We start from the raw sequence: 17,256 nt of genomic DNA, 5'->3' as shown, positions 1-17,256 counted from the left end.
GTGTCGTGTCCGTGTCGTGTTCGTGTTATCCGTTAAGAAATAATATTTTAATATTATTAATTCTTATTATTTTCATTTTTAATAGGTTTAACCGTTATCAGGTCGTGTTGTTATCGAGTCGTTATCGTGTCATCTCGTGTACGTGTTGTTATCGTGTCGTGTTGACCCGAATTGGTTCGTGTCGTTAATGGGTTCGTGTCGTGTTCGTGTCTAAGGGTTTCGTGTCGTGTTCGTGTTCGTGTTTGAGGTTTTCTTAACGGGTCGTGTTCGTGTTTGTTGTTATCGTGTTCGTGTCGTTATCGTGTCGACACGATAACGACCCGACACGCACGATTTGCCACCCCTAGGTTTTAGGTCGATTATGTAGTACACCGAAGTACCCAACCAGGTGATTAAATTACTAAATTATATAATACTCCCAAATAGTTGAAATATTTTATTTAATAGACAACACTAATATCCTCAACAAATAATTGATACTCCATATGAGGCCGCCTTAGTCGACTATTAGAACATGAGATATTTCTCAATTAAATTGTGGCGTGGCGATTAGATCATCACATAATAGGTTGGACATGTCACCACAGATACACGAACGTCGTTGCCTAAGAAAGTCAAGTTTTTTATCAAAAAAATAAAAAAAATATATGGATCTTATCACTATCGATCGACAAATTTTCATTTTTTTTATTTTATTTAAATTAAGTCATTTGAATGATATGTGACTTTTATGTTCTAAAACTCGAAAGAATATCTGTTGAAAATTATTAATTGCATTTTACATTATTGTTAATTTTATCTTTTTCATTATGCTTCTAAATCACTTGAAAATATAAATAACCAAAATTTATTGGCATTTTCTAAATTCAAATTTATACATGCACTACTTACAAAAAGATATTGCTTTTATACATTTTTATATTTTCAGAAATTACTAGTATTATTATTTTTATAGATGTATACACATTATATTTATATATTCCTACCAACAACCCTTATTAAATTCAACTAAAATTTATTTTAGATCTTTTCAAATTGGTCTTACCACTCTCAACATTGAAGATGACTCTCTAACTCTTCCATGCCCCATTAGTTGGAGTGCATCCGAGGGAGGACCGGGTAGTGAAAGTGAGGACACAACACAACTATGAGCAAATGGTCGAGTCGAAGCCATCCAATGGGCTAAACGACGGGCAAATCGCAAGAGCAAGACGGCGACCACATCTTAGGTTTTAGAGATAGAGGAAATAGATTGCTCCTCGGTCCACCTTTTACCCAAAATTGCTGGAAATTTGAATTTTTTGTGGGGGCTTTTTGGTCATTTCATGCATTATAATATTCTATAATAAAGCATAACAGAGAATGACCAAAATTACAAACACTCATTTCTGTGGAGGCAAAACACACGGACTGGTTTGTATTTGTCCACATAACAGTTATTCAAATCTCTACATACACAAATCTGCTCATTTCTCAACTAATAAAGCCAACACGTCCTTAAGTTAAATAAACAGACTTCTGGTTTTCTATCTACTACAAAAGCTCGCTCGTTCATGTAACTGATCCATTTTTCTCTTGTTTTCACAAGAGAATTAACCAACAAACAAGATATCATATTCATGGAGCATTGCCATTTCAATGTTGAAGCCCCTAAATAAATGATGAGCCAAAGTGAAGTCATTCTTGTGGGGGAGTGGTCTCGCCAAACCATCGCGGTGGATCGAAACCAGATCCTCCTATCATATTCATTTTGTACAAAGTCACACTTTCATTTGGTAAAACTTTAATGAAATATTTTGCACAAAAATAAAAGTGGAAGAGGAAGAAGAAGAAGAAGATACCAAGAGGATTGCAGCGGCAGAGACGCCAAGCAGTCAATATAGTCCCCTTGCCAACTCCATACTTCTTGTATGCAATCATCGAGTACTCACTACACGTTGGGACATAACGACAACTATTTGGCATCAACGGAGAAATTTCCCCTGTTCTTTTAGAATAAAAGTACACTTATTAGTATCAGCACAATCAATGTTAGAAAAAAAGTAGTACTCATTCGTAGTATCAGCAGGATCATTGTTATCCGGCAGAGAATTCATCCAGAACACAAAAAAAAACTCACTCTTGTAGAACTTTAACATCGACAGAGCTGCTTTGACGCCTATATCTTTAACTTCTTCTTCTGAAAATTGACAAAATCTGAGAGATAGTGCAGTGACAATTAGTAAATGGTTAGTGAAATTGTACCCTCCACACCGCTCCGAGAAGAATTTTCTCCTGAAACGCTGAAAGCGCGTACACAGCGCCGTCCTTTCAGGCCCTAACAAAAATGAGCGACAAAAATCATACAACGATTCGACGAGATACAAATGAAATGAGAGAGGGGGGGGGGAGCAATTACGTCGGTGAAAGATGAAGAGAATTCATTGAATTTGAAATTAGGGGTTTTTGAAGATTGGGGATTTTGGCAGATTATATGGTTAGAAGAGCATAGCAGCGCCATTTTTAGGGATTAAGGTGGTGTTGGCGATAATCACATAAAACAGAGCTTGAAATCCGGTGTCAAGGTCGAAACCTTTGAATTTGGGGTCCTGAAAGTTGAAGAAGGTTGTGAACTGAAGCAAGCAAGAGTAGTAACCACATCTCAATGCCAGATTAGGGGAAATACATAAATAGAGCATTAGTAGTGGTGCGGATGTCCCGACGGACATCCAAAAAACACCTCATGCCACGTCATACGGACATCTCACTGCGGATGGCAAGTCATACGGATATCCCACTGCACAGTGGCGGACATCCCGATGGACGTCCCATAATAAAAAAAAATTAATGCAATAATCGGGACGTTCGCGCGGACGTCCGTCGGAGTCAACGCAATGGCGGACGTCCGTCGGAGTCAACGCAATGGCGGACGTCCGCACGGACGTCGCGACGGATATCCGCGGAACGCCGCAGAACTCCGGTGTCCTCAGCGAATGTCTGTTTCCGTGCCTCCCTTGCACAATGGTGGACGTCCCGCGCGGACTTCTGGCACGCCGGTCGGAATTCCGCCGGGACGGGCGTCATTGCTGTCGCTCTAAGAGCATCCACAACCGTGCTCTTGCCAGCGGCACGGTTGTGGGCCCGACCCCACTTTTTCTGCCTGCTCTCTGGCAAGAGCACAACACCCACAACTGTGCTCTTCCGCAAGGACGAGCACAATTAATTTAAAATTCAATTACACAAAAACATTTCCATAATACTAAAATTCATTAAAAAAACCACAATAAATATTACAAATTACAAATAAAATAAAAAAGACATAATTAAAATCCTAAAAATTAAAAATTACATAATTAAAATACTAAAAATTAAAAATTACATAATTAAACTCCTAAAAATTAAAAATTACATGATTATTGGCTAATATTACCCGAGGAAGACTACGCATCCGGCGGCACCAACCCCAATTGTTTTTTGAGACCCAATATCATGTCCTCGTGCGTTTGAAGTTGCGTGAGGGTCATAGTTGACCTATCGGCCATATTGAGTTGGGCCAAAAGGGCCCACAACGAGTTGTTCGGGGGTGGAGGTGGAACATAGGGTGAGGGTTCGGGGGCGGGGGCCGATGGAGTCGCGGAGCGCCGGCGGTCGGCCGCCGCCTTCTTCCTTCCTTGCGGTCGGCGTTGGGAACTGCTTGGTCCGGCGTCGGGGCTACCCAAGTTAGCTCCGGCGAGTTGGCTAGCCACTTCTTCGGAGCCGAAGTCGGATAGGGATACCGACCTTGACCGTTTGGAGGAGCCGCTCGAGGAGGATGTTACGCCTCCCATATACCTCGGGTGGAACCGCGTTTCCTGCCAAACGTTGAGGTACTTGAACGACTTACCGTTCAAGGATTGGTAGGTGCTCAGCGCGGCAGTGATGATGTCGACCTCGCTCTGGCCGCTCCCGGCATTCCGCGACTCCTGGAGAAAATAGCCATTGAACTTGCCAATTTCTTCGTTGGCTCGGCCGATGCAGTTGCGCACCATACTCTCGTTGCGCTCTATCGTTCCCGGCGGCCGGTTTGCATTGTACCGGTGAGAGAAGCGCCACCAAAAGTGATCGCCGGATTGGTTCGTGCCAACCGCCGCATCTTCGGAGATTTCGAAGTACGCCTTGAACAATTTATCCATCTCCGCCGGGGTGTACGGTGTTCGGGCACCGCTACGAGTAGGAGCCGGCAGAGTTTGGGAGGGGGAGGTCGGCCTAGGCTCCGGTGTCCACCCGTATCGCCTTCGGAGGCACCTTGGTCGTCTATTGGGTATGGCCGGTAGCCACCCAGAACGGCCGAATCTTGGGTGAGAGGAGGGGCCGAATATTCCGTTTCCGGACTAGGAAACGGTTGTGCACCAAACCATTCGGGGTTCCAACCGTGAGAGGGCGGGTTGTCATCGCCTTGGCCGGACATTGTTAGGGTATGAGAGAATGAAGATGAAAATGGATATGAGAGAATGAAGATGAGAATGAATATTGGAGAATGAAGATGAGAATTGTGTAGTTTGATGTGAATTTTTGGATGTGAAAGTGGGGGTATTTATAGATGAAAGTGTGTATTTTTGGGGGAAAAAAAAAAGTGTAAAAAACGGTAATAAACGTTTATAATTTTTTTGGGAAGTGAAATTTTTTTTTTATTTTTTATCGATTTTTTTAATTAAAAACCGATTTTAAATTTAAAAAAAAACATTTAAAGGCAACGGCTATGCCGTTGCCCAATCGCAGCGCGACACGTTAGCTGCTCGCTGGCGCGGCGCGAGCGCAGCGGCGGCGAGACACATCCGTTGCTGGCACGGCGCAGCGACGGCGAGACACATCCGTTCTAGCGGCGCGGACGGCGGTGGCAACAGCTGCCACCGTTGCGGATGCTGTAAGGCTTGGGCACTCCACTGGTTGCGGATGCTGTAAGGCTTGGGCACTCCACTTTGGGCTTTCCATTATGGGCCTACAAAACCTTTTTTATGAAATTTAGATGATAAAGAATCTGCATCGTCTTCATTTCTTTACTTTTTTCAAGTTTCGTTTACCATTTTCAATGGGAGATTCAACTTCGACACCATCATCTGCTGGCTCCCCAGCCCCCGTCCTGGGCAAACGCCAGCAATGCCAGAATATTATCCAGAAAAATATTAAAAAAAGTAATTTTGTATTTTATTTTCATTTTTATTGGGTTTGGTTAGGGTTTTCATATATTTTCATTCGCAGATTCCAAGGTAAAATTTCTAATCGAGAATTTGGAGAAATCTGGTTGCCGTATCGGAAACAATTTCATAAGGGCCGTCAATTGCGATCGACCTGCTGCTGGTGGATTCGCGAGGGGATATGGAGTATGCCTTTTTGCTTATCACATGAATTCAGAAATCATGTTCATGCTCATACTGATCAATAGCATTGTCATTAGATTGAAATATGCAGTAATTACTTACATATGGAAGACGAGGTGGTACAAGCGATGATTCACGAGCTCATTCACGCATACGATGACTGTCGTGTTGCCAATCTCAGATGGAGCAACAGTAATCATCAAGCTTGCAGTGAGGTTATAATAATCTATGCTGTATTTTTTTATTGCTTTTCTCTTTTTTTAGATTTACTATTACTATTGGGGGTGTTTATGTTATGCCTACTTGTTGAGAGATTTCAGAAAAAATAAGATTAAATTCGTTCACCTTTCAAAATTTGAAATTAAATTTGGATTTTTGCCACAATCTAGTGAATTCTGCAATGGTCTTCTCGGGTCTTTGATTTTTTGATTCCGGAAATTTTCTATGGGGAAATAAGGATTGTAGAATACAGAGAAATTTGAAGTAAAGTTTCTGAAGAGTAAGAAGCAATGGCAGGAGAAACTATATGGGTTTCAGAGGGGAAGCGTGAAACGAAAAAGAAGAAAGAAAAATATAGCTGAGAGTGTTATTTTTGTGATGATAATTTTTCGTCCTAAATCTAAATTGTGGGAGCTCAATAAGGTCAGCCCATTGATATTCTGGTTATGTGAGCTCATTTGTTCTTCAGTCTTTACTTGATTCATTATTTTTGAAGTTCAAAATTTTGCATAAAAATCTGAACTTGAATTTGAAAATTCAAGCTTGAATCTCCAGTTGAGGGATTGGCATTTGGGTTGTGGTGGGATTTTCGGATATTGTTGAGTTCTGGTGGTTTACTTAGAGTTGCAGGGAGGTATCTTAATTTTGATTTTCAGATATTGTTGAATCTCCACGGGTCTTCAATTTCTTATCTCTTCAAAAGCTTTGCTCACATTTCTCTGTATTTAATCCCTCCCTTGCAGAATTCTCTCTATTGTTTTTCCAGAATTTGGGTCTAAATTTGAGTTGGGTAATTTGGTCAATTGATAAATGTTGAGAGTGAAATAATAAGGAAAAAAGAGAGAGAGAGAGAAAGGGGAAAAAAAGAAGCAAAAATCTCTTATTTTAAAAAAAATTGCATGCCTCGATCCTCTATTTTGAAAGGTTAGCGAAATTAATCCCAAATTCTGAAAGGGCAGTGAATTTAATCCTTTTTTTTAAATCTCTCACTGTTTGTTGGAGCAGATTAGAGCTAATCATCTCAGCGGCGATTGCCATTATTTGAGAGAGATTCTTCGTGGTCATCTACAGCTGGATGATCTAAGGCTAAAGGGTCATGAGCCTGTGAGTTTCCTCTCTCTGTCTCCAGTATACTATAGTACTATACTAGTATACTACCAGTTGAGGAGTGGATGAATGGCTTTATCTATCTCTACCTCCTTCCTTAATTGTCTTGCCCGTTTTCTGGTGCAACTGCAAGTGCAACTACATCCTATTTTTCCTTTGATTATAAATACTATTTGTCTTGAGTTGATGCCATAGGTATGTGTGAAGCGGAGATCAGTGCAATCAGTGGCTGCACACCATTCACCGGCCAAAGCAAAAATAGCCGTGGAAACCGTTTGGGATACTTGTTATAATGATACAACGCCCTTCGACAGAGTTCCTTGACTACACCTATCGCATTCTTGCTTGATGATTTCTCACTTCTCTTGGCCGGGAACTAGACTTATGTTTTGTTATTTGAGCATCGTTCTTGATCCGAATTGTTGAATGGTCACTGAGGCTGTGACATCTATAGGCAGAAGTTGCACTGTGTCTGTAATCTGTATACCCTGATTCTGTATTCTTGAACTATCATTGATGGTCATGTCCATTTTTGCAGCTCTGTTTCTTTGCATTTCGAAATTAGTAAAAAAGATTACAAGGTTATATATGTTTGCAATGTGTGTGTATTTCCTGTCCTCGTATGATACTTAATAGCCAACACTTTGAGTAATAACCAATGTTTTAAAAACCGGACAGGCAAGCGAACCGGCGACGTTACTGGTTCACGGTTCAACCGGTCGAACCACCGGTCTAACTGTTTTACTGTTGCAAATATATATAAAAATATATTAAATTTAGTAAATGATTTACGATTAATAATATATCACAAAACATTAAACCTCATAGATAATTAGTGATGTATAAATATAAATAATATTAAAATTTAGTAAATATATTCAGATATATATATTTAATATTAGTTAGTCTAGATAAAAAATTTAATATTTCATGTATTAAAATAGATAATGTTTATATTAATTTAAGAAAATTTATTTTGTAAAATAATATATAATTAAATACGAATTAAGTACTTATTAATTAGTTTAGATAAGATTATTCATTAATGTCAATAGCTAGGGTATATAAATTAAGTATGTAATATAAAAAATTTATTTATAGTAAATAATGAATCTTATATGGTACTAATAATAATATAGGTGGTAAGTAGAGCATCATTAAAATATAAAGGATGATAATTATATATATTATAATTAACAATTATATTAAAGAATAATAAAATTAAAATGAATTATTAGTTTTTGTAGATAAAATTAATGGTTAATGTATAAAAATATTTAATGTTCAAATTGTTCAATGGGCGCATGTGGTGGAGTGGTAGAGGTCTTCTTAACTAGAAGAGAGGTCATGAGTTCTACCTCTACCAACAACAAATTTTAAAAAATTTTGAAAAAAAGAGAGAAAACCGGTTTTCGGTTCACGGTCCAACCGGTCCGACCGGCCGATTCCACCGGTTCACGGCGGTTCAATGCAGTGGTGGTTTAAAGGGGTGAACCGGACCGGACTACCTACCGGTTCGCGGTCCGACCGGTCGAACCGACCGGTCCGATCCGATTTTTAAAACATTGGTAATAACAGAATGACGAGTTTTTCTCATTTGAAGCTTTTATGCACTTGATATAAATAAAGTATTAGAGCATCCACAGCGGCGAGCAATTGCTCGTCCGTCCGTCCGTGCCAGCGGCGCGGCACCGCTGTCCGCCGCTGCGCTCTTGCCGCTGGCACGGCGCTACTCGATGCATCGAGCACGTCCGTGCCAGCGAGCAGGCGACGTGGCGCGTTCTGATTGGCCAACGGCATATCCGTTGGAAAATTATTTTTTTAAAAAAAATTGAAAATAATACCAAAAAAAAAATTATTTTCACAATCCCAAAAAAATGGCCATTTTTGCCCGTTTTTCTGTAATTTTTTGGATTTTTTTATTTTTTCCCCAAAATCATCTATAAATACACACATTCATCATCCATTTTTCACATCAAATATCTCTCATTCATCTCTCATTCATATTTTTCATACAACTTATCTACACCTTCATCTCTCACTCAAAACTCAAATGGATTTCACCTATCTCATTGCGGAAGCGGAGCGCGAAGAACAAGAATACTACGAACAACATCGTGCCGCTTATGAAGCATATGTCGCAGCGAATACCCCCGCCCCTCCTCCTCAACCAACTAAGATCAACTCGCCGCTACATCCATCGTGACCGGGAGGGAGCCCACGAAAGGCTCGTTGCCGACTATTTTTCCGACCAGCCGCGGTTTCCGGAAGATTACTTTAGGCGTCGTTTTTGCATGTCAAAGCGCTTGTTCATGCGTATTATCAGCACATTGTCCACCCGTGTTGAATACTTCCAAACAGGTCCAGATGCAGCCGGTCGGCAAAGTCTCTCGGCGTTGCAGAAGTGTACGTGTGCATAGGTATGTGTGAAGCGGAGATCAATGCAATCAGTGGCTACACTCCATTCACCGGCCACAACAAAGAGAGCCGTGGAAGGCATTTGGGATACTTGTTATAATGATACAGCGCCCTTCGACAGAGTTCCATGACTACTCCACCTCTCACGCTCGCTTCTCTTGGTCGGGAATTAGACTTATGTTTTGTTACTTGTGCATTTCGATTTTCGAATTGTTGAATGGTCACTGAAGCTCTGACTTCAATAAGCAAAACTTGCACTGAGTTTTTGTATTCTTGAACCATCATTAATGGTCATGCTCCTTTCTGCAGCTCTGTTTCTTTGCATTTCGAAATTAATAGTAAAAAAGATTTTGAAGGTTTATATGTTTGTAATGTGTGTGTGTGTATACGAGCAATAACATAGTCGTGATTTTTAAATTTTTGTAGCAGTGGATAGTTAAGATTTACTACATTATTTCCTTTGATTAAATATATAATGAGGATATTAAACAAATCAATTGCGAACAACTCTTTTGTATAGATTGAGAAATTACATATGTTATATACTTTAATAATTTCATACACTGTGTATAGTGTGCCCAGCCAGCCACACCTAAATGGAGTAATAATTTTTAAAGGAGATAGAAAGGCAAGTTTAAAGAAAACTAAAGCAGCTTATATTATTAGAAAATAAAAAAACCCACAGTTTTTTTATAATGACAACGACATCGACAACGAAATCGAAAAGACTAGATTACAAGTATTTTCACTAATCCGGGCAACACTATCAAGACACCGTTCTAACACAATCATTAATCATATACTACTAATCCATCACTAATCTAGACTTAGACTTAGACTTATAGCTAGTTTGTTACTCCTCCGCCCCACATAATTTGTCCCAGTTTTCTATTTCGATCCGTCCCACATAATTTGTCCCACTTCAAATTACCTATTTATGACAAAAAACTATACCCTTCCTAATTACAATCGCCTACCCCAAATCACACAATTAATTCATTCAATCTACCAAATTACTCCTCCCAACCGTCTCCCCCATTCAATTCGCCTCCCATTCCAATTCGTCTCCCCTTCCCTCCCTCTGAAAACCCTAGATCTACACTCATTCCTTTACAATTCCCACCGCCTCCACACAACTCGACTCCCCTTCCACTCCCAGTACTCCCTCTGAAAACCCTAGATCTACACCGATTCCTCCACAATTTCCACCGCCTCCACACAAATCGACTCCCCTTCCACTAGTTCTACCGTCTCGAGAGCTCCCACTGCGATGGATGATTATCCTGACTCTCCTACTGATTTTTTATTGGTCGATCTGGACGATCTCGTCGTCCCAGACACGCCAGAGCATCTATGGGATTCTGACTCCGCCTTCGACGCCGGAGCCCTAATTGACACCGTTTTCCCCGAAACCCCACTTGATTTCGTCATACCCGTAGATGTGTGGCCTTCTCACTTCGCCATCGAGTACGATGACTGTGGTTGCCCCTACTACGGGCCACCACCAGCAGCCACCCCCTACAACAGGTCACCACCACTAGCCACCCCCTACAACGGGCAACCAGCCTCCCCCACCGTTCCAGCTCAAGCCGCCCCCATCGTGTATTCTGACTTCGAGAGGCAGATTCTTGCTATTTTGCTGCCTGTGTTGTCCCTCAATTTGGTTGTTTTCTTGATTGGGTAGTAGGTTGTGGTTTTTACTTGGGTTGGAGGCCGTGGTTTTTAGTTGGGTTGGAGGCTGTGGTTGTTGGTGTGTTTGTTTGGGTTGGAGGCTGTTATTTGGTGTATGGGGTAGAGTCTGTGGTTGTTGGTGTGTGTGTTTGGGTTGGAGGCTGTTATTTTTTGTGTGTGTTGGAGTATGTGGTTGTTGGTGTGTTTGTGTGGATTGGAGGCTGTTATTTGGTGTGTGGGGTGGAGTCTGTGGTTGTTGGTGTGTTTGTGTGAATTGGGGGCTGTGGTTGTTTATGTGGGGTGGAGTCTGTGGTTGTTGGTATGTTTGTGTGGATTTGGGACTGTGGTTGTTTATGTGGGGTGGAGTCTGTGGTTGTTGGTGTGTTTGTGTGGATTTGGGGCTGTGATTGTTTATGTGGGGTGGAGTCTGTGGTTGTTGGTGTGTTTGTGTGGATTGGAGGCTGTGGTTGTTTGTTTGGGGGGGTCTCTGGTTGTTGGAGTAATTGCTAATTGAATGTTGTTCCTTGTGATGTGTTGTATGCTGATATTGAGATGATGCTAATTGTGTTGCTGATAACTGATCCGTTCCATGTACACTCCATAGCCCTGTGATGATTTGTTGTGTGTTGCTATTACTGATAGTTGTTGATTATTAAGCCACCCCTCTTGTTAGGTTAGGAGGCTTATTTGTGAGTTGATATAAACACCAATATTTGAGGGAAAATGTTTCATAAACACCATACACTGACATTACAAAAGCCACCCATTTACATGGTTAGGAGGCTGTTTTGTTAGTTAGGCAGCCTTAGAAGCCACCCCTTAAACATGTATGGTTTGGAGGCTGCCCTATGATGACAATTTTCTGAGGGATTAGGATTTTAGAAGCCACCCCTACACGTGTAGGTTTGGAGGCTTTACAAAAGATGTCAAAAAACAGTTGATAGCATGAGCCACACCTAATCTTGAGGCTTCCACACCCAACTGCCAAAAAATGCTTCCTACTTACTGAAATTAGAAGCCTACAGCTCTACAGATACCTGAGATGTCATATGATGTGCCAGCATCATTTTCTGTCTGTTGGAGGTATGCCACTGCAGCCTTGACAACATGTTCTTCAACCTCCAATGTGTGTGGAAGTATCCCCAGCCTTGACAACCTGTCTTTATTTATGTGTGGAGTTTTGTAGCCATTTCCCCCTTCCACTTTCAAAATCTCTGTTAAGCAAGCTTGAAGAGTTAGAAAAACTTTGTTGAGTGTTTGTGCACTAAGTTCTTCAAAAGAGCTTTGCACATTACCCAACAAGTCATGCACTTCCCTAGCCAGTTTGGCATCTTGTATAGACTGGATTGCTCTGAAAAAACCTAAATCCAACACATTACAATCTGGGAAATTAGCTGGTTGGCAAATGATATGGAATTTGAACCCATCTGTGTTTGCAACTGACTGAAATTCTGCATCATTATGCATGATGTGGGGTCTTGCATAGTCTTGTTGTATGAATATGTCATTGCTTATGTTATCTGGTCATTTAGCCTTGATTGTTGGTATGATCTGCATAATTGTTGCTTATGTGAGGTCTGGATTATGATTTGTTACAGTCGGATAAAAAAAGGAACAAAAAACAGTGTACCTTTTGAATAAGGCAATCTCTCATGACTGCCTTGTTCACTGATGGAATTGGTTTTGTCTCCAAGGTGCCTTTTGGTCTATTCTTGGATTTTCTCTGTGCTGGCTCTTTTGTTGTGAATGGAAAGATGTCTATTTTTCCATCAAATATGACATCTCCATCTTCTCCAAAGTATGGTCTGCACACAACACACATAAACATCATATTTGTGATAAACCGCTTTGACTTACATGACCTATATGGTTCTCCCTCATCTGGCAGCAGGTAGTATCTATCCGTAGTCTTAGTCATGAAAAAACATTTTTCATCAATGTGCACTACATTGTGCATTGTGTGGTATTTGAGCATACCATTGTGCACCACAGGCTGAACATGAATGAGACCCCATTTCATTCTTGCTAACTTGTTTGCGGCAGTAAGTAGGGGCTTCACAGCATTTGTGTGTGGCCTCAGTTCCCCTGCTTTCACCTTCCTCCCCACTGCACTCTTACTTAAATCCAGCTTGACAGCCATCTTGCGGATGGTAGATCTTTCAAGGAATAAAAGAGCTCTTATCATGTTTGAATCAAGCTGAACTCGATCTTTGCGCTTGAAGCCTTTAACACCATCTTTTATATGCTCACATGTACTCCACTCAGAATTTGTTTGCTGCCTCTGCCCAGATTCTATGCACTGTCTTCCTGCTCACTCCAAAGTCCTTTGTTGTCTTCACAAACCCTCCATATGTTACTTTACCTTCATGGCTCAATTGTAGCATCCTTTGAGCTATCAGATTTTTGGTGTCCACTCCTACGATGCGCGAGTCTTTGTCGCCGGCGATATCTCTGGCACTGTCTCCGGCACTGTCTCCAGCAGCAGACTCCATAGCCCTATGATGAAAATTTTCTGAGGGCAATACTTCTATAAATCTCCTTTTGTTGTGTAAGTAGTCCTTTTTAGCTAGTGGTAGTTGGCATTTCCCTCCTAAGTTCCCTCCAAAAAAATTGGTTTAAGTTTAGTGGGATTTGTGATTTCTTTCCCAGAAATCCCCAAATGTAAATTGATTAGACTCTCCTTGAGAATTTGTAATTTGTGGAGTTGTATGGAAGAGGCAATTTGGTTTATAATCTGTGCATGTGTATTTCTTAAATTTTTTGACTGAGGCAGAATTTTGAGTTGCCGAATTGAGCAGCAAAATTTAATTTTGTGCACATTAAAACACTAATTACAATTAAAAATTGAACTTTCTAATTTTAATTATCCTCAAATCATCACTAATGCAAGATTTCCATAAAAATAGAAGAAAAAGAAATAAGGTGGAACCCCTTTTTCACTACCTACCTTCATTTAAATCAAAGTCAAACAACATTTTTTAAAACTCGTGCCAGGTCAAACTGACTCGAATTATGTGGGACGGAGGGAGTACTTATTCAATCGGCCAATCACATCACTTTCACAATCTCAATAAATTATTCAAATCACAGCTCAATTTCGTAACAAACTCAACTCCAACTTGCTAGATGGGACTAGCAAGTAACAACCATCCGTTGCCTTACAATCACGTGGCAAATACATAACACAAATAGAATCATTGCAAATAATCATAAAACTTTATATTAACACCAAAACATTTACAAGGCTTGATTGAAATGGACATGTGGCACAAATGCAAGAAAAGAAGATCACATGAAACATGGGATCTCTCTCTTGCAATGAAAATGACAATAGAAACCTAATTAAGCAGTCACAGATGTCTCTACTGTAACAACCCCTGAGCCAGTGTAGCTCACATTTCCAATCTTATCTGCTTCCCACAGCTCAGGTATGGCTTCCCTCAGATTATGGATGCTTTCCAGCGCGTAATCTGCTCCTTTCACTCTCTGTGATTTCCCAACCTGCATTCAAAATTATGTGAAAATCTTTGTTTTCAAAGGGAAACAGATATGTTTGCAAGAATATTTCTTTACCAGTACAGTGTCGAGCCCTACGCATTTTCCAGATTGGATGTTTCGGACACTGTCCTCGAAGAATAACTGCACGGATAAGATGAAGATTGATGAGTATTGATTAGCCTAATGCTTTGGAGTGTGAGTGAGTGGTGACTCACTGTTCTGTGAGGATCTATGCTGGCGATTTTAAGGGCCTTTTCGATGGCAGATTCTGATGGTTTGCAGACGATTGGTGTTTTTGGCAAGCCAGATGGCTCTGCATCAGGCTGGGAAAAATATCCAATGATGTCGAAAACCCCAGAGCTTCCATTCACTGCAGTAGAGGATTGCGTTGATCCTATGAACTCGGTGTCATCCTCGTCATCTGATGCAATGCTCTTGTGAGTAGGGTTCAGAGTCTCGAAGCAGATGATCCCTTCGAAGCAGTCTTCCAAACCTAGCCGGTTCAGAGCTATGATCGCGTGCACCTTATCAGCATTTGTGAAGATCTGTTCGTGCAATGAAGATTTTTTTAGTGAACCATCGAATTGCTCGTGAGCTAGCTAGAAGTCGACAAAGCTCTCACCACTTTGCGGATGGGCAAGCTAGACAGGAGGCTTTTCAACACAGGATCCGGTTTCAAGTTTTCGTAAGGCAATCTACCATGGACAAAGCTGCGAGAATGAAAGTTTTGAACTTTTAACAACATAAAACCACAAAAGGAGAAAAAACAAGATAGTTCCAGCAAGATGTTCCGTTCGGCTTACCTATGGTACTCGTCATAGTCAAAATCATAGCCTATTGCCTGCAAAGGAAGACACATGATCAGATAATCTCTCGAATATAACCAAGTCCAAATCCACAACGAAATGGAGCAGGATGGCTTACCCTAAGACCTGCCATTGTTGTGCCATAGTTTTTGTAGAGTAGATTGCACAAGTCCGGGATTTTGCTCTCGTCTATACCCAACTTTTCAACCATATAAGCTGAATGAAGTTACATATTCAGAAAACATCAGACTCCAATAAAAAATTTCACCAACAACATTAACAACAATATGCAACAGAGAAAAACAAGTTTTACCTTGAATGTTCTTGAGAACTGATGCTGCTAGACCAGTACTTAAAGGGTAAAGGGTGTCATCAAGATCTGAAACAAGTCACGCAACTCTAATAAACTTGTATCATATTTTCTCCCAAAATTGTATCTTTTGAAACTTACCAAAGAGAAGGCAATCATATTTTGGCACCTGAACTTGACTGTATTCCATCTTAATCTACAACAAATTGAGAAAAAACCAAAATATGTGACCATAGCTCCACCAAAATTGACTTGAAATCAACTTCAGTTTAATATTCAATATACATCTTTTCATGGCTAGGGAAACAAGGGATATTTCCTAATGTTATTGAATACCACAACTTGAAAGAAAAAAGAAAAGTTCATGAATCAAGACTTTATTTGAATGAATTCAAGCCACTCTTTTTTATGAGATGGTTAGGATGGTTTTGTGTCTAATTATGAAAAACTTTTTGGATGCGTAATTTACATGAATCTTGCCATTTGTAATACCGAAACCCCCAAGAAACAATATGAACCACAAAAAACAAGGCCAAAAGTTGAGTGCAAGCAAACACCACTTGAATAATTTCACAGAAACATAAAAACCCCACCAAAAAAAAAAGATAAACTTTTCTGCCCATTAAACCAAGAAGATCATTAGAAAAAGCCACTTTCCATCATTCAAATTATGAAGAGCACCAAATGCTCCCAAAATATATTTAAAAAAATTAACCTGAATCAAAGTTTCACATTAGCCCTCATTTGTGCATTTTATTTATTGATCATAACAATTTGAACCCATAAATTGGCAGAGCTTCGGAATACATTAAATGCATGGAAAATGATAAAAATGGCAAAATCCCAAGAAAGGAAGTTTACCAGAATGATAAAGAAGGATGAAGCGGAGCTGGAAATAGAATCGAATATAGCAACAGAGAGCACAATATGAAAATCGGCAATCCTCTATTGCAATGTAGAAAAGGGATTATTGGTATTCAAGCAGAGGAGAAGAGAGGAGAGGGGGAAGAGAATTCATGCCATACGTTGGCTTAAATAGACAAACAACCCGTGTGCAAACCACCCACCCCCCTTTTTTTTAGTATTTTTTTAGATTAATTATTGTAAAGATTAATCGGCCTAATCTATGGTTTAAGCAATTGATTAGTGTACTTTCTAGATGCTGCTTGTCCGAAATTTTCGATCTCGCCATTGCATACAAACCAGATATTTTATAAATTAGATTAGATGAATTGTGATCAATGTCGAACCAATTTTAAGAACTAGGGACCAAATCTGGGCTGTTAGATCTAGTTTTTTTATGAGATGTGCTGCTGTGTAAATTTTTCGGTCTTCATTACAAGCTCATTTTACTTCATTGTATAGGTTTATTACTTCATTCCGTACTTAATACTTTGAAACTACAACATGTTTTTACTTTCTTCCAGTAGGTTTTGAAATGATTCAACATATGTTTCATTTGAATTCATTGACCTGAGTTTTTACTTTATTTACATTAAAAAATGCTATTTATTCAAGTGCGTTTATTACTTCATTCAGAAACGTTATTACTTCATTAGATAAAGTTTTTACTTCATTCCAGTAGGACTTCAAATGCTTCTAAACATACTTCATTCCAATAATTTATTACATCATTCCATGTGTTTATTACACCATATCAGCGTTGTGGCGGTGGTGATAGATATTGTAGAGAGAAAGAACGGCACGCGACGGCGAAACCGCATTTACGTACTGAAATGAAGTAATAATCCTACTGGAATGAAGTAAAAACCTACTGGAATGAAGTTAAATCTTCGTAACATGTTAGTATGACTTATTTACCTTCGGATGAATTAAAATAGGCTCGTGATGAAGGCGAAAATAATTGATAAATTTGTGTCTCTCATCCAGA

At 39.9% G+C, this 17,256-nt stretch overlaps 3 protein-coding genes across 3 annotated transcripts; 1 reads left to right on the top strand and 2 right to left on the bottom strand.

The window, feature by feature from the left end:
• Positions 1-1,363: 1,363 nt before the first annotated feature.
• On the bottom strand, positions 1,364-2,630 carry LOC121798466 (UPF0161 protein At3g09310). Its single transcript, XM_042197491.1, has 5 exons — positions 2,399-2,630; positions 2,245-2,317; positions 2,120-2,179; positions 1,842-1,982; positions 1,364-1,736 (listed from the first exon to the last, which is right to left on the bottom strand). Exons 1-5 carry the CDS (start codon positions 2,498-2,500, stop codon positions 1,678-1,680), a joined length of 435 nt encoding a protein of 144 aa, XP_042053425.1. The 5' UTR covers positions 2,501-2,630; the 3' UTR covers positions 1,364-1,677.
• Positions 2,631-5,011: 2,381 nt separating this feature from the next.
• LOC121798457 (mitochondrial inner membrane protease ATP23-like) lies at positions 5,012-7,247 on the top strand. The gene is made up of 5 exons (XM_042197479.1): positions 5,012-5,150; positions 5,218-5,339; positions 5,414-5,551; positions 6,561-6,659; positions 6,858-7,247. The coding sequence occupies exons 1-5, from the start codon at positions 5,048-5,050 to the stop codon at positions 6,984-6,986; spliced, it is 591 nt and encodes a 196-aa protein (XP_042053413.1). The 5' UTR covers positions 5,012-5,047; the 3' UTR covers positions 6,987-7,247.
• A 6,698-nt stretch (positions 7,248-13,945) lies between these two features.
• Positions 13,946-16,388, bottom strand: LOC121798450. Its single transcript, XM_042197465.1, has 9 exons — positions 16,227-16,388; positions 15,507-15,561; positions 15,369-15,434; positions 15,174-15,271; positions 15,053-15,090; positions 14,872-14,959; positions 14,465-14,794; positions 14,325-14,390; positions 13,946-14,252 (listed from the first exon to the last, which is right to left on the bottom strand). Exons 2-9 carry the CDS (start codon positions 15,553-15,555, stop codon positions 14,094-14,096), a joined length of 894 nt encoding a protein of 297 aa, XP_042053399.1. The 5' UTR covers positions 15,556-15,561; positions 16,227-16,388; the 3' UTR covers positions 13,946-14,093.
• Between the last annotated feature and the right edge of the window lie 868 nt (positions 16,389-17,256).

This window comes from Salvia splendens, chromosome 1 (assembly GCF_004379255.2).
Source record: "Salvia splendens isolate huo1 chromosome 1, SspV2, whole genome shotgun sequence".
In the NCBI taxonomy this organism is placed as follows: Eukaryota; Viridiplantae; Streptophyta; class Magnoliopsida; order Lamiales; family Lamiaceae; genus Salvia; species Salvia splendens.
The sequence above is the reverse complement of the archived record's forward strand: the minus strand, read 5'-3'. Positions and strand labels throughout refer to the sequence as shown.

Bases quoted from the DNA above. Each gene is read 5' to 3' on its own strand.
- LOC121798466 (XM_042197491.1), bottom strand. From the start codon at position 2,500: ATGGCGCTGCTATGCTCTTCTAACCATATAATCTGCCAAAATCCCCAA. The intron at 2,318-2,398 runs GTAATTGCTCCC...CATTTTTGTTAG, and splicing joins TCTCTTCATCTTTCACCGAC to GGCCTGAAAGGACGGCGCTG. The intron at 1,737-1,841 runs GTATCTTCTTCT...TGAATATGATAG, and splicing joins CTGCCGCTGCAATCCTCTTG to GAGGATCTGGTTTCGATCCA.
- LOC121798457 (XM_042197479.1), top strand. From the start codon at position 5,048: ATGGGAGATTCAACTTCGACACCATCATCTGCTGGCTCCCCAGCCCCC. The intron at 5,340-5,413 runs GTATGCCTTTTT...CATTGTCATTAG, and splicing joins GATTCGCGAGGGGATATGGA to ATTGAAATATGCAGTAATTA. The intron at 6,660-6,857 runs GTGAGTTTCCTC...TTGATGCCATAG, and splicing joins GGCTAAAGGGTCATGAGCCT to GTATGTGTGAAGCGGAGATC.
- LOC121798450 (XM_042197465.1), bottom strand. From the start codon at position 15,555: ATGGAATACAGTCAAGTTCAGGTGCCAAAATATGATTGCCTTCTCTTT. The intron at 15,091-15,173 runs GTAAGCCATCCT...CTTCCTTTGCAG, and splicing joins CAACAATGGCAGGTCTTAGG to GCAATAGGCTATGATTTTGA. The intron at 14,253-14,324 runs GTAAAGAAATAT...TTTTGAATGCAG, and splicing joins TAGGGCTCGACACTGTACTG to GTTGGGAAATCACAGAGAGT.